Here is a 13,597-nt window from a genome sequence, read left to right as displayed (position 1 = left end):
CAAGGCCAGCCTGGCCTACAGAGCAAGCTCCAGGACAACCAGAGCTACACAGAGACACAGAGAAACCTTGCCTTGGAAAAAAAAAGGGGGAGCGGGCTATTCATATGGCTGGAGAGATGGCTTATCAATTAAGAACATTAAGGGCACTGGCTGCTCTTGCAGATGACAAGATGACAGGCTTAGCTCCCAGGCTAAACCTGGGAGTTCTCAGGCTTCAGTAACTCAAGTTTCAGGGGATATAGTCTCTGTGAACACTGCATATACAACCATTCATGAAAGCAAATACTCACACACATACAATAAAGTAAATAAATCTTTCTTTTAAAAAAGTGTTTTCAAAAAAAAAAAAAAAAAAAAAAAACGCAGGAGTTAGATACACTCAACAATAGAATGTGCTGAGCACAGGACCTGGGTTCCAAACACAATACACACACACACACACACACACACACACACCTAGTACACATGGATCCCAGGGACCATTTTTCTAGACAGCCTGAAACCTCTAGCAGTGACCCCACTGTTTGGACACCTATGGGAAAGGCCACCTATTCCTCAGGAGTATCCTATAAGAAGGGCTCTACCAGGCATGTGCAAGAGAAACATAAGGACAGCTCAAGGCACACATATGATGGACCCCAGGTGTCCTCTACATTCCCAGATGCCCACAGATGAAGCATCACCTAGGCCCCAGCGCCACTCCTAAAAGACCATGGCTTTGTAAGTGATGGCCAAAGAAAAGGCCAACTTGCAAACATTCAGCCACCAACTTGGAGCACACCCTGATGCTCATGCAGGCTCACCTGGCGGGCTCTATTGCCATCAGACTGTCACCAAGAGGAGGTGATTTGACCTGTTGCAGTCAAAGCGCAGGGTTCACACCAGCCAGTACAGCCACACAGCCTCTCAGTCTAGCTGGGCATCTTTAAAAAGATATTCTCTGACAGCAAAAGGCCTAAGACACAGATGTTGGTGCTGCCTAAGCCTTCTAGCACAGTCCAGTGTGGCTCAACCATGTACAGAGGGAGTCCCTGGGAGGACATAAGGCTCAGATGCAGGCCTCTGCCTGGCCCCTTACTGACTCTCCCCACAGTGGGTAACTTCTGGGAGCTGTAGCACAGGCATACATGCAAACAAACACTGTTCTATAATGAAGGACAGAGTTCTTCTGTTGATGTGATAAAACACTCAGACAAATAAATACAACTTAAAGGGAGTATAGGTTTATTTGGTTAATAGTTCCAGGTTAGGGCCTATCACTACAGGGAAGTCTAGGCAGGAACTTGAAGCAGCTGGTCACATCTCCTGTCAAGAGCAGAGAGAAATGAATTCACACATGCTCATTGTTCAACTTTTTCCACTCTTACACAGCCCAGGGCCCAGACCCTCAATCAAGGAAATCATGTCAACCACCCACAGACTTGCTCACAAACCAACCTGGCCTAGACAGTCTCACTGCGACTTTCTTCTCAGGCAATCTGAGATTGTGTCACATTGACAAGTGAAACTAACCACACAGACAGGCTCTACCAGAGACTATGAGTCCCAGGGGCTGAACTGCAGAGATCCGGCTGGGCTCATAGGCTGGTGAGGTAACAGGACAGACCTGAAAGGGATCCTAGAAGGCTTGAGTAGAACCCCAAGTGGCCCCTTGGTGAAGCTTCATGAACCTTTTCGAGGCCAGTGTGGTGCCAACTACACCCACAAGGTGACAGGAACAAACTGAAAGCAACAGTGCCTGGCAGGCAGACAAGAAAAGACCCCGTCCAGCTTGGAAGACCTCAAAGAATAAGTCAGCTGATTTTGTTTCACCATTAAGGAAACTGAGGCACACAAAGAGGACACTCCAGAGCTCCACACAGAGGCAAAAAGCTGTGGTGGGAGCCTTAGAAGCCATAGACACCAGCACGGACACCCATGCCATGCTGAGAGCCCCTCAAAACACATTAGGTTCCACTGGAACTCAAGGTTATCACAGTAAACCATGGCCCAGCAGGTCAAGCAGGACTCACTGGAGGTCAGTGAGGCACCAACCACTCCCACAGGGTGGCAGCAAAGGGGATAAACTAGAAGCCCTTGGGTCTCAGAGCACAGGTACACTCACCATGTTGGCAAAAGTTCATATCCTGGCCACACATATCTCTATAATTGCTTAGGGATACCAGGACACTTGCTCATGGCACAGAAAGCAGCCCCCTCTCAGCGTGGTGGGGCATTTGGCTTAGGGCCACCCCCAGAGGCACTGATTTCTAACATCTTAACCCACCTCCCTGCCCCACAAGAAATCCAGTGATGCAGCCTGCACTCAGCTCCTTTTAAAGGGAACCTGGGTACCCAAGATGGTCTCCAAGTGTCTCCCTCACTGTGGTGTGAGGGAAGGAACACTGTGTCCTCAAGCTTTACAGATCCCACAGGTGCTGGCAAGGCTGACTGATCAGCTCAATTTTGTAGATGTGGAAACTGAGGCTTAGAGCCAGCAAGCCACTCTCCAGAGGCTGGAGGGAAGGAAAGCAGGGTAGACAGGCCAGCTAGGCCTGGGGCCACCTCCCTGTGGGCCCCACAGCTGCCTCCACCCGTCACACTTGGACTGCTCTGCCCCAGGCGGCTGGCTCAGAGCCCACATGAGGCTTTCCAAGCAAATGTGAGCAGAGTCACGAAGCCCAGAAGCTGGGCGCAGCCCTCAGCTCCCACCACGCCTGCCCCCACAGCCTCCTGTTTCCAGAGGCTATTAAGTGATCCACCTCGGTGCCTCCTGACCACAGTGTCCAGCTCCCTCCAGGTCTGTGAAGCCAAACAGAATACTCGGTCCACACTCTCAGGACCCAGGCTCCATGCAGATGGGTGTAAAAGGAAATACAGACTGGCTGGAGGCCAGCACAGGCTGTGTAGCTTCTGAACCTCCTAACAGAGTCCCCCCAGCTTATTTGCTAAAAGCCACAGGCAACCAGGACCAACTCATCCAGTAAGTAAATAGATAAACTTTGGTCTATCCACATAGTAGAATAGCACTCAGCCATAAAAAGGGCCGATGCACTGCCACATGCTACAAAGAAGTGCTACATGCTACAAACAGAACACATATAAAATGCAGCCAGATACAAGACGGCTAATTCTAGCTACTCAGGAGGCTGAGGCAGGGGGACTGCTTGAGCCCAAGAATTCAAGGCCAGCCTGGGCAACACAGAAAGACACTATTAGCCCCCAACAATTGACTAAAACAGGCAGATCCCACATACAGAACAAAAACTGCAGTAGGAAGATGGGAAGCCACTGCTCAATAAAAATGGAATTTGCTTCAGAACAATGAAAATGTTTTATTAATTGACTATTGCAATCCACATGAGTATGGCCAATGGCAGGGTCATGCATGATTTAAAGAGGTGTAACTCCTAGGATGCAAGCATCAATTCCAATATTTTTTAAGTATTTTTATTTTCTGTATACGAGTAGTTTGTTTATATATGTGCACCACACACATACAGTGCCCCCAGAGGGCATCAGGTCCCCTGGAACTGGAGTTACAGATCCTTGTGAGCTGCCACATGGGTGCTGGGAACTGAACCCTGGTCCTTGTAAGAGCAGTAAGTATTCTTAACCACTAAGCCATTTCTCCAGCTCCTTCAATCCCAGCTTTTTTATTTCTTGGGTTGATTATTTCTGGAGGGGGGCTGGGTATTGTTTTAAGAAGAGGCTGGCCTTGAGCTCAAGACACACAATTCAAAATAAAAATAAATCATTTTTAAAACTCAGTTCTAGAAGCATGCATGTGCATTCCTTTAATCTCAGCATTCAGAAGGCAGAGGCGGAAGGATCTCTGAGCTCAAGGTTAACTTGGTCTACACATCCACTTCCAGGCCAACCACAGCTACAGTGAACTCTGTTCTCAAATTAAAAAAAAAATAGCCAATAATATTAATAACCACCTCAGTTACATACCGTTCAGTTCACCTAAGACAGCCCTGGTTGACTCCTGCCGTTCAATCTTCCTTGCCTCTGGGACACACGCACACGCACACGCACACGCACACGCACACACTGACCTCTCTCAGCAGAGACTATCGGGCCCTCAAGGACTGGGGTCTGGAACCTCTGGTCCATGTGCTCAGGGTGAGGGCTCATTTCTTCCATAGCTTTATACCATGGACACCCAGACACCAAAACTGTCTGCCACCCTGTCCCATTCTACCCAGCAAGCTTAACCTGGCACCAGTCACCAGAAAAAAACGGGTACAGGAGTGAGAGTCACAGGTGCTCCCACTAAGTAGTTACTACAGGTACAGGAGTGAGAGTCACAGTTGCCCCCACTAAGGAGTTACTAAGCTGTGGCAGGAAGGATTTTCATGGCCATATTCCTGGGGAGAAAAGTAAGGGCGGAGTCAGCTGCCAACCTCCCCCTGGCAAGTGCCAAGGCTGGGACCAGATTTTGGGCCTCAGGGCCCTGTCCACTCTCATTGCTTTACTTCCCCACTCTCATCCTCGACCACAGTGTTAAATTCATCAGCTACTGGATACACAAGATGGACCAAGGCCTGGGAAGATGGCTCAGCTGGTAAAGTGCTTGCTGGACAAGCGTGAGACATACCCAGAGCCCATGTGAAGAGCCAGGCATGGCGACATACTTATAATCAGTGAGAGACCTTGTCTCAAAGAACAAGGTGGATGGCTCCTGAGGAACAATGCCCAAGGCTGATCTCCAGCCTCTGTACACTCATGGTGGCTCCTAAGGAAAACTATGAAGGCTGACCTCTGGCCTTTACATGCACAGGCATGCACACACACATGAACACACAAAAAGAAAAGGAAAAAATTCAGACTATGTAGCAACAGACTCCAGAATTAACAGGTCAGAAAAAAATCAAAGGCCATGTAACACAACTGTCCCTGAAGCTCTGCCTCCACTACCCCAGACCTGGGCAAGGGATGGTGCTGAGAGTATTAGCGTATTACATGCAGCTAAGACCCCACCACATGGAAGAAGAGGGCGCCAGATCCTTATACCAAACACAGAGAGGCTATGTAAGTCCCCCAAAGACAAACAGCAACTGGGCATAAAAACCTGGTTGGTTTGACCATCCAGTCCAAAGCAGGTGATAGCATCCTTGCCTGGCTGCTCCCCACCCCCACACCGCTGTGTGAATTCTGCTAAATGCCTGAGCAGTGATGACACTCTATAGCCAAAATATAAAGGGTTCCAACTATGCCGAGAACCACAAGGTGGCTCTCCCCAGAGGTGCTCAGGACAAATGTTGAATCAAACAGGTTGCCTGGGTAATTTGTTACACAGAGGGATCAAGAAACAGGATCCTCATTTGGAGGGAACTCTACTCAGCATTTAGTTAACCCAACAGAACCCAACATATGCTGCCTGGGCCCTCCCAGGGGCAGGCAACCCACATCTGCAGGAACCTCCTCCAGGGGGCCAGACAGGCTAGGCTGGTCCTGGGACAAGCGCTTTAGGCAGGCAGGCAGGCAGGAGGGGAGCCGAGTGTTTCCAGGCTGGGGAAAGCCCTTCTCCACACGGGGACCACTAGAACAAAGGCTTTTCTGTGGGCCCACAGCTTCAATTTGCAACAGGAAGCAATCAGGAAAAATAATTAGCTGCCCACTTACTGCCTTCTCCTCCAGACTCCCAAAGCGTGAATCTCACACAGACATGGGGGGGGGGGGCCGCGCACACAGCCACCAAGAACAGTCAAAATAAGAGCCTCAGGAAGATTCCTCCCTTTGCTTCCATTTTAGGCCTGGATTACCCCATCAGCTGGTACTCCTGGGGCCTGGCTTCTCAATGTTAAAATAATCGACTCTATTTTTGCCTCATACACCACCAAACTATAAAGATGTTAAATCTGGGATACCAGAGGACAGGCAGGGGATTCCAGAAATGTCAACCCCACCTCAGGCAGGAAAGTTGGCTTACAAACCCCACCTTTAAAACAAACAGCCCCCCCACCCCCATACCCCTTCTGCAGCCACGACCCAGGCATTTCCGGAAAGAGCAGCGCTGGCCTGGACTTCCCACGGCCTGTCACGGTTTTGTCTTCGCCTTGTTTTGCTAGCACCAGACATGGCCGGAAAATGTAAACACGATCCCGAGGGAGACAAGTTTAGGGGGAGACTCCCCCAGAGCCCTCAGGCTGAAGCTGAAAACTCCACAGCTAGAAGAAGCCAGCCCCCCAAAAAAACCTGGGTGTAGGGACTGCAACCCAGGGAATGTGAGCACAGAGAGCCAGGCCCAGCCACCTCCCTCAAGTGTCTACCCTGGAAATACACAGGGGGACAGCTGTTCGCTTTAAAAAGGTCCAGACAAAGGGACCTGAAGTTGTCCCCCAACCCCACCCCAAACTGCCGTCAACACCATTCAGGAGTTCAAGACTATCTGCCAGACCCTTGGACAGCCACACTCCAGAAAAACAAAACACAACACACCCGAAAACAATGATTTAGGTGGCAAGAGGCTTGCTTTTAAAACCACATGGCAATCTCCGAATTAAAAGAACATGTGTAGCATTTCCAACTCCTGTGTTTCTCGAGAGTCCGCCTGACCTCAACTCCACCCCTCAAGACACACCAAAAGTTAGAAAGTTCCCCAGCCGGCCACCTCCCCAAAGGTGGGTCCAAATGAGGCAGGATCATACCTCCCCACACCAAGGCACCCACGCAACCTATCCCTGGGCTGGACACTAGTCAGCGGTGGCCAGGCACCACCGTTTGGGGCCCCCAGCGGTTATATGGGTCACTGGGGTCACGGGGGCACCTAGCAGGTGTCGGCTTGAAAGGCTGACAGCCACGCAGGTCAAAGAGACAGCAGCCAGGGCCAGGCCGCCCCGCGCGGGGCTCTCCGAACTTCCTAGCTTGGAACTTCAGGCACTTCCCAGGGCTTGGTAGGCCGGCCGCCTTAGGCAAGCTCGCGAAAAGTTTTACCAGTAGTTCGCGATAGTCCAGGCCTGCCCCGGGCCATCGCGATGCCCGTGGGTGCACTGCTGAGCGCGCCCCCCGCCCCGAGCCTAGGGCAGGTGAGGACCCGCCCGCGCCGCACCTGGCGGGCTCGGTCCCCGGGGAGGGGCCCCGGCGGGAGAGACAAAGGGCCCGCGCGCGGTCCCCCGGCGCGCTCCAACTCGCCCGCAACTTGCAAAGTGGCTGCTGCGGCCCCGGCCATTGTCCCCCGCGCCCACCTTACCCGCGGCGGGGGCCAGGCTGCAACACAGCGCCAGCAGCAGCAGCAGCAGTGGCGGCAGCGGCGGCGGAGGGGCCCGGGTCGGCGCCGTTTCCATGTCGTCCGGCGGCCGGGAGCGCCGCGCGCTCACTCGGGCTCCATGGCGCGCGCGGCGGCGGTGGATCCTTGCGGCTCCCGGCGCCTGCTGCTCCCGCCTCGGGCGCCGCGGCCCAAGACGACGCGGGAGGAGGGAGCGGAAGCCGAGCCGGTCTCCGCCCCCCGCGCCGCCCGCGCCCCCCGCCAAGCCGCGCCCTCCCGCGGGCGCCCAGGAACCCTATAGGCGCGTCTCTCCAGCCGGCGAGGGAGAGGCTCTTAGAGCAGGTGGGTCACCTGCCGAGCCCTTACACTGACCGGTGGGGAAACCCAGGCAAAGGGAGGAGTGACCCACGCAGCCCGGAAGCCTCAGAGCTGGAAGTCGCGGGTCCCCTGAACCAACTCTGGGCGTTTCACCACAACTGCCGCCACCCAGCCCAGAGACACCTGGCCTCACTTGGGAAGCGCGCCGGTAACAGTCGCGCAAGAGTGTGGTGCTGGAGGAACTGGGAGCTTTTACTTTTAGCTTTATTTTTGTTTTATGTGTATGAGTGTTTGCCTGCATATATGTGTACCACATGTAGGAAGGAGTATGAGGAGACCAGAATAGGATGTATATCCCCTAGATCTGGAGTTACAGGTGAATGTGAGCCACCGTGTGGATGCACGGAACAGTAAGTGCTTCTAACTGCTGAGCCATCTCGGCAGGACGGCTTTCTAAAACCTCACGCCTTGACCAAGTCTAGGTATAATCTAATCTCTTCTTGTCGTTATAAAGTAAGAATGACAGTTTCCACCTTGCAGTTAGAGAGGGAGGAAGGACCTCCCTGAGTACCCAATTCATGAGGCGACCTCATGAAGCCAGTGGTCAGGAAGGTGCCTCTCTGCCTTCCTGTGGTTTATGCTAGGAAGAGATAAAGAAGAATAAGAGCCCAAAGAAGTAAGTAGAGCCATGAGGGATGGCGCTCATGCCTGTAACCCCCGCTTTGGGAGATTGAGGGAGGAAGAATGCCATGCGTTTGAGGCCAGCCTGGGCTATAGTGAGACCTGGTTTTAAAAAGGTTCATAGAGAGCCGGGCGTTGGTCGGGCACGCCTTTAATCCCAGCACTCGGGAGGCAGAGGTAGGCGGATCTCTGTGAGTTCGAGACCAGCCTGGTCTACAAGAGCTAGATCCAGGGCAGCCTCCAAAAGCCACAGAGAAACCCTGTCTCGAAAAAACCCAAAAAAAAAAGGTTCATTGAGTCCTTGGTTGCCTAGCATGCACAGAGGAACTGGGTTCATCACTATCCCCAGCACTACCAAACATGGTAGCACTGGCAGGATGATCAAAATGAAGTTCAAGATCAGCCAGCAAGATGGCTCCTGTTGACTAGGTTCAATTCTAGGATCCCACAGTGGAAGAAGAGGACTGACTCCCAAAATTTGTCTTCTGATAGGAAAACTCAAAAGACCAAGGAGCAGCTAGTAGGGGGAGGGGACTGTCAAGAAGAGAAAAGCCAGGGCCAGAATCCCAAGTGTCAAGGCAGAGATTTTAATGAGGAAGCAGGCCAGTGGTGCAGGAAGAGCGGTCTCCTGGGGTGGCTGCATCCAACCTCAGACAGGAAGAGGAGTCAGGAGGTCTATAGAGGCCTTGGAGAGCCTTTGCAGAGCCTGGAGCAGCCAGTGTCCTGGCTGGTTTCTACTCACCCAAGCCCAACCCCCAGTCCCCCACCTTCAACTCAGAGCCAAGAACACACACACCGATTCTCTAGCCCCACTCTCACCAATCCCCCCGCCCCTGCCCCAAGGCCTTTTACTTTCAGCCTTGATTTTCCTTGGCCTCTTCTCACTACAGCCAGTGAGCATATTTAATAAGCCAGATCTCACCGTTCTTACCCTCACAGCTTGCCGAGGTTCCCATCCAAGTCAGAGAAGAAGCCTTGGGCTCTCACACAACCTGATCTGTCCACACCTCCTTTACCTCTCAACTTTATCTCACCAGCTGCTGGCCCCTTGCAGGGAAACCCGGCAGGCACACTCCTGCTTGGTGGAGGGCCTCACTGCCTGGATTCTCTTTACACTTCGTTCTTGAAAATCTTACTGCCTCCCCCAACCCCTGTAGCCCACCCTGGCCAACACAGTCTGTTTCTCCTTTGTGCCAGTTGCCACTTAACAGGGTGTGTGTTTACTTCTTTATCTTCCTACCATTAGAGCAGAAATGCCAAGATTTGCCTGTTTAGTTTCCTGTGCATAGGCCAGGACCTGGCACATAGTAGGTGTTCAATAAATAATAAAATGTTTGCTAAATGAGCAATGGAAGTAAAAATTCTGATTTTCTTTTCATTAAAGGGGCACACTGAGTGCTGAACAGAGTTGGGACGGACTGAAGAAAAAGTAAATGCAGGCCCAGATGTGAGGTGGTGGGCCAATAAACAAGGGCTACCAAACAGGATGAGAAATGGTACCTTCACCTTGCCTCAGGCTGGGCTACTATAACCTTGGGTCAGACTCTATCTAGCCTACAACCCAAGATCCATATTGCAGATCCCTCCATCTTGTTCTCCACAGCCAGGACAGCTGACTCCCACCTCTTACCCAGAGTTCACAGCCTCCGTCCCATCAAGCATGCCAGGCACCTGTGCCTGTCCTCTGTCTGCTTAGCACTAGCCTCTGGTGGTCTGCACTGAAGCCCCATTAAGTCCAAGCCTGTTCACCCACACACTTGTGCCATTTTTCCTTCTACTGTGTCTTGCCCACAGACCCCAAGTCTCCAGTGTAGGGAGAGCTCCTGCCTATCTCCGCATCTGGTTTGATTCCAGAGTCTTAGCACCTAGCTTTAATCTGCCTTTTGTCTCTGGTACCTTCCCTTTGAAATATGTAAATCTTGTCTGAGAGTTTCCTAAAGGTGCAAAGCCTATGCAAAACTTGCTTGGGAGAGAACCTGGCAAACCAGGTGCCCCTTAACTGAGAATTTGCATTTGGCATTGTCTCTTTGGGGAGCTTAGATAAGAGACATTGGGATGCGGAAATTGACCTGCTAAAGGTGTGGATTGGATAACAATAAAAAAAAAAAAAAAAAAAAAAAAAAAGCCCTTTGCTAAGCTACAAAGAGTCAGTCTGCCAGAGACTGATCCCCTGCAGCTGGAAAAGCTAGAAATCATCCTTAGAGTGCCTCTGTGTCTTCCTTCCACGGACCAAGTGAACCCATACCTGATGTACAACACTCTAGGAACAGTACAAGCCAGCAGAGGCATCCTAGAGGAAGTTGGGATGCAGGTGGGGATCTGCAGATGGTGAGGGGCTGTAGTGGATTCTTCAAGAAGAGCTCTGGGCCTTGCTGAGGGCACTAGCTATAGAGAGAGCAGAGTGGGACTACTGCAGAACCGGGATTGTTCAAAGTACAAAGCCAAGTTCCAAATTTGGAACTGGCACACCAGTGAGGTGGCTCAGCTGATGGGGGCACTTGCCACTAGGACTGATTACCTGTGTTCAATCCCTGTGACCTATGTAGTAGGAGGAGAAAACAGATTCCCACAAGTTGTTCTCTGACTACCATATGTATGCATAGCATAGGCACACGTTATAGTGGAACAAAATTTTTCCTGGAGAGTTACAATACATGTGTACTTATCCCAGATAGGAAGCCCACAAGAGACCAAAGTACAGATACCACCAAAGTGCAACTTGGTAAACCATAAGTTTTATTGGGGTTACTTATAAGGATATGAGTGAGAGGTTACCTATAGGAGCAGAAATGACTTAAAGACAGCTGTGTCACCAAAGCCCACCCCAGCATAGGTAACAGCTCACAAAACTGGGAGTGCACTGCACAGCCTACAAAGAGCTCAGCAGGTTGGAGAGTGTCCTTTCCAGGTGCCTCAGTTATCCTAAACCTGTTCCAGGGAGTTCCACTGGCTTCTGCTTCCTGGCAGATTGTCTAGTCTCAGAGACTTCTTGGCAGCTTGGCCCTAGTTCTCTAAGACAGACTCTCAGCTTTTACTGCATATTATGGTAGAGAGAGGCTGTCTTGGTTAGGGTTTCTATTGCTGTGAAGAGACACCATGACCACAGCAACTCTCATAAAGGAAAAACATTTTATTGAGGTGGCTTACATTTTCAGAGGTTTAGTCCATTATCATCATGGTATGACACGGTGCTGGAGAAGGAGCTGAGTGTCCTACATCTTGACTTGCAGGCAACAGGAAGTGGTCTGGGACACTGGGCTTGGCTTAAGCATATGAGAAAACAACACTTGGAACACTAACCATGTCTCACAATTCTGGAAAGGAGGGTAAGGCATGCATCCACAGAATAGGGGAAAGGCCTCAAGAATACACATAGTTCCAACCGTTGAGAGCAAGTTCCCTGGACACCAACCATAGAATCAATGATAGGATCTAGTATGATACAATGGGAAAACAATGCAATGTAAAATATGGAGTGGATAGATCCATTTTTACTATCCACAGGAGCTTATATTGGTAAAGAAAGTATGGTGTAGTATGATGGGGAAAGAGTGCCTTATCAAAGTCTGCCTTTTACAGAGAGACTGAGACATGGGACCCTCTTGTTGAAAAGGGAACCGCATAAAAACTGATCTTGTAGACATGAAGAAATTGTTTGGGTTTGAATATTGTTGTCCTTAAAGCATTGTACCCATGTCTATTACTTTTTAATTTTGTAACCACAAGTAGCTGCCAGCTGACATAAGTGTTGCAAGAGCAGGATGTATCTGGCTTGATATTTAGTTAAGCCTGCAAAAATGCTGAACTCTGTCTAGAATAAGGTTATGTAGTGGGTGGAAAAGTGTATTTGGGGAAACATAAAGGAGAACAATGGGGGCTTTTATAATGATTATGATGTATTTCTTAAAATACGATATATTTCTTAAAAGTCAAAAATAAAGCTGTTCATGTAAGCCTGGTAGAAAAAAAAACTCTGTTTAAATATAAATAAAGATGGCTTGAAGTCGGGCTTTGGTTGGTGCACACCTTTAATCCCAGCACTAGGGAGGCAGAGGCAGGCAGATCTCTGTGAGTTCAAAGCCAGCTTAGTCTACAGAGCAAGTTCCAGGAGAGGCTCCAAAGCAATACAGAGAAACCCTGTCTCTGGGGGGGGGGGGAAGAAGATGGCTTGAGCTATTTAGGACCATTTGAGTGCAATCTGCCTGGGGAGTCAGATTTCTTTCTTGTGCTGACACCCCTTGCCTCAGGACCTGAACCTGAACCAAGGGTAGACCCCAGCAATATAGTGAGACCCTATTTCAAAAACTGAAATAAAGGAGCTAGAGAGATGGTTCAGCAGTTAAGAGCACTTGCTGCTTTTCCAGAAGACCTGGGTTCTATTCCTAGTATCCACATAGCAGGTCACAACAATGTGTAACTCCAGTTCCAGGGAATCCAGTGCCCTCTTCTGGTCTCAAACATATCAGGCATACATATGGTACATGGACATACATACAGACAAAATAAAAAGTAAAATTTAAAAAAGCTAAAACTACATTTGGAAGGGATTTGGAGAAGACCCAATATCAGTTAAGCAAGTGCACACACACACACACACACACACACACACACACACAAATTTAAGGCATCAAGAAATAGCCACTGAGTTGCTAAGTAGAAGGACCAGGCCTCTGGCTCCCAAGTCACATCAGGGCAATTTCAGGTGGCCAGACTCCAATTTGGACCTTCAGACTCATCACTACTTCATCCTGCAGACTTGTGACATCACAGGGTCAGCCGTTTTTAGACCCTTTAGTAACACAGTATGCAATCAGAGAATGTGCTAAGCCCCAACTTCCCTGGAAGGTCGCCTGCCACAGCTCCTGACGGTGACGAACTCTCTCAGGTCTGGTGTTTGGTAGTTCTCACCCTTAGCCTGGTCCTCAGATGCAAGTTCCAACCCAGGGAAGTAATGAGGGCCAGCACCTGTCCTATCTAATCGTTTCCGGGGACAGGGCTCAACCTGGGTCTTCATAGGGCCATCAGGGAATTGTGTCTCCATGTCTCTGGTTCCCCTCCCAGGAAGAAACTGCTGACTCAAAAAGCCATTCCAGGCACTAGAGCCTGGCTGACAAAGTGACACCAGCAGTTAGAAGTGTGTCTGGGGCTCTATAAGCCACAGCACCATCTTCAAGGAGCTGAGAAGCACCCATCCCATATGAATGTCTATTGAGCAGTGTCTTGGGGTTTCTATTGCTGTGAAGAGATCCCATGACCATGGCAACTCTTATAAAAGGAAAACATTTAATTGAGGTGGCAGCCTACAGTTCAGAGGTTCAATCCATTATCATCTTGGCAGGGAGGCATTCAGGCAGACATGGTGCTGGAGAAGTAGCCGAGAGTCCTATATCTTGCAGGCAACAGGAA

The 13,597-nt window shown here is 50.3% G+C and overlaps 1 protein-coding gene across 1 annotated transcript in view; it reads right to left on the bottom strand.

The window, feature by feature from the left end:
• The window catches only part of Lrp5 (LDL receptor related protein 5), a 107,849-nt gene extending 100,462 nt beyond the window's left edge, over window positions 1-7,387 (bottom strand). Inside the window, exon 1 of the mRNA XM_027408770.2 lies at window positions 7,178-7,387. Coding sequence (XP_027264571.1) covers window positions 7,178-7,271 — 94 coding nt within the window. The 5' untranslated portion in view covers window positions 7,272-7,387. The remainder of the gene's footprint in view (window positions 1-7,177) is intronic.
• Between the last annotated feature and the right edge of the window lie 6,210 nt (window positions 7,388-13,597).

Source organism: Cricetulus griseus, chromosome 3 (assembly GCF_003668045.3).
Source record: "Cricetulus griseus strain 17A/GY chromosome 3, alternate assembly CriGri-PICRH-1.0, whole genome shotgun sequence".
Classification (NCBI taxonomy): Eukaryota; Metazoa; Chordata; class Mammalia; order Rodentia; family Cricetidae; genus Cricetulus; species Cricetulus griseus.
The sequence above is the reverse complement of the archived record's forward strand: the minus strand, read 5'-3'. Positions and strand labels throughout refer to the sequence as shown.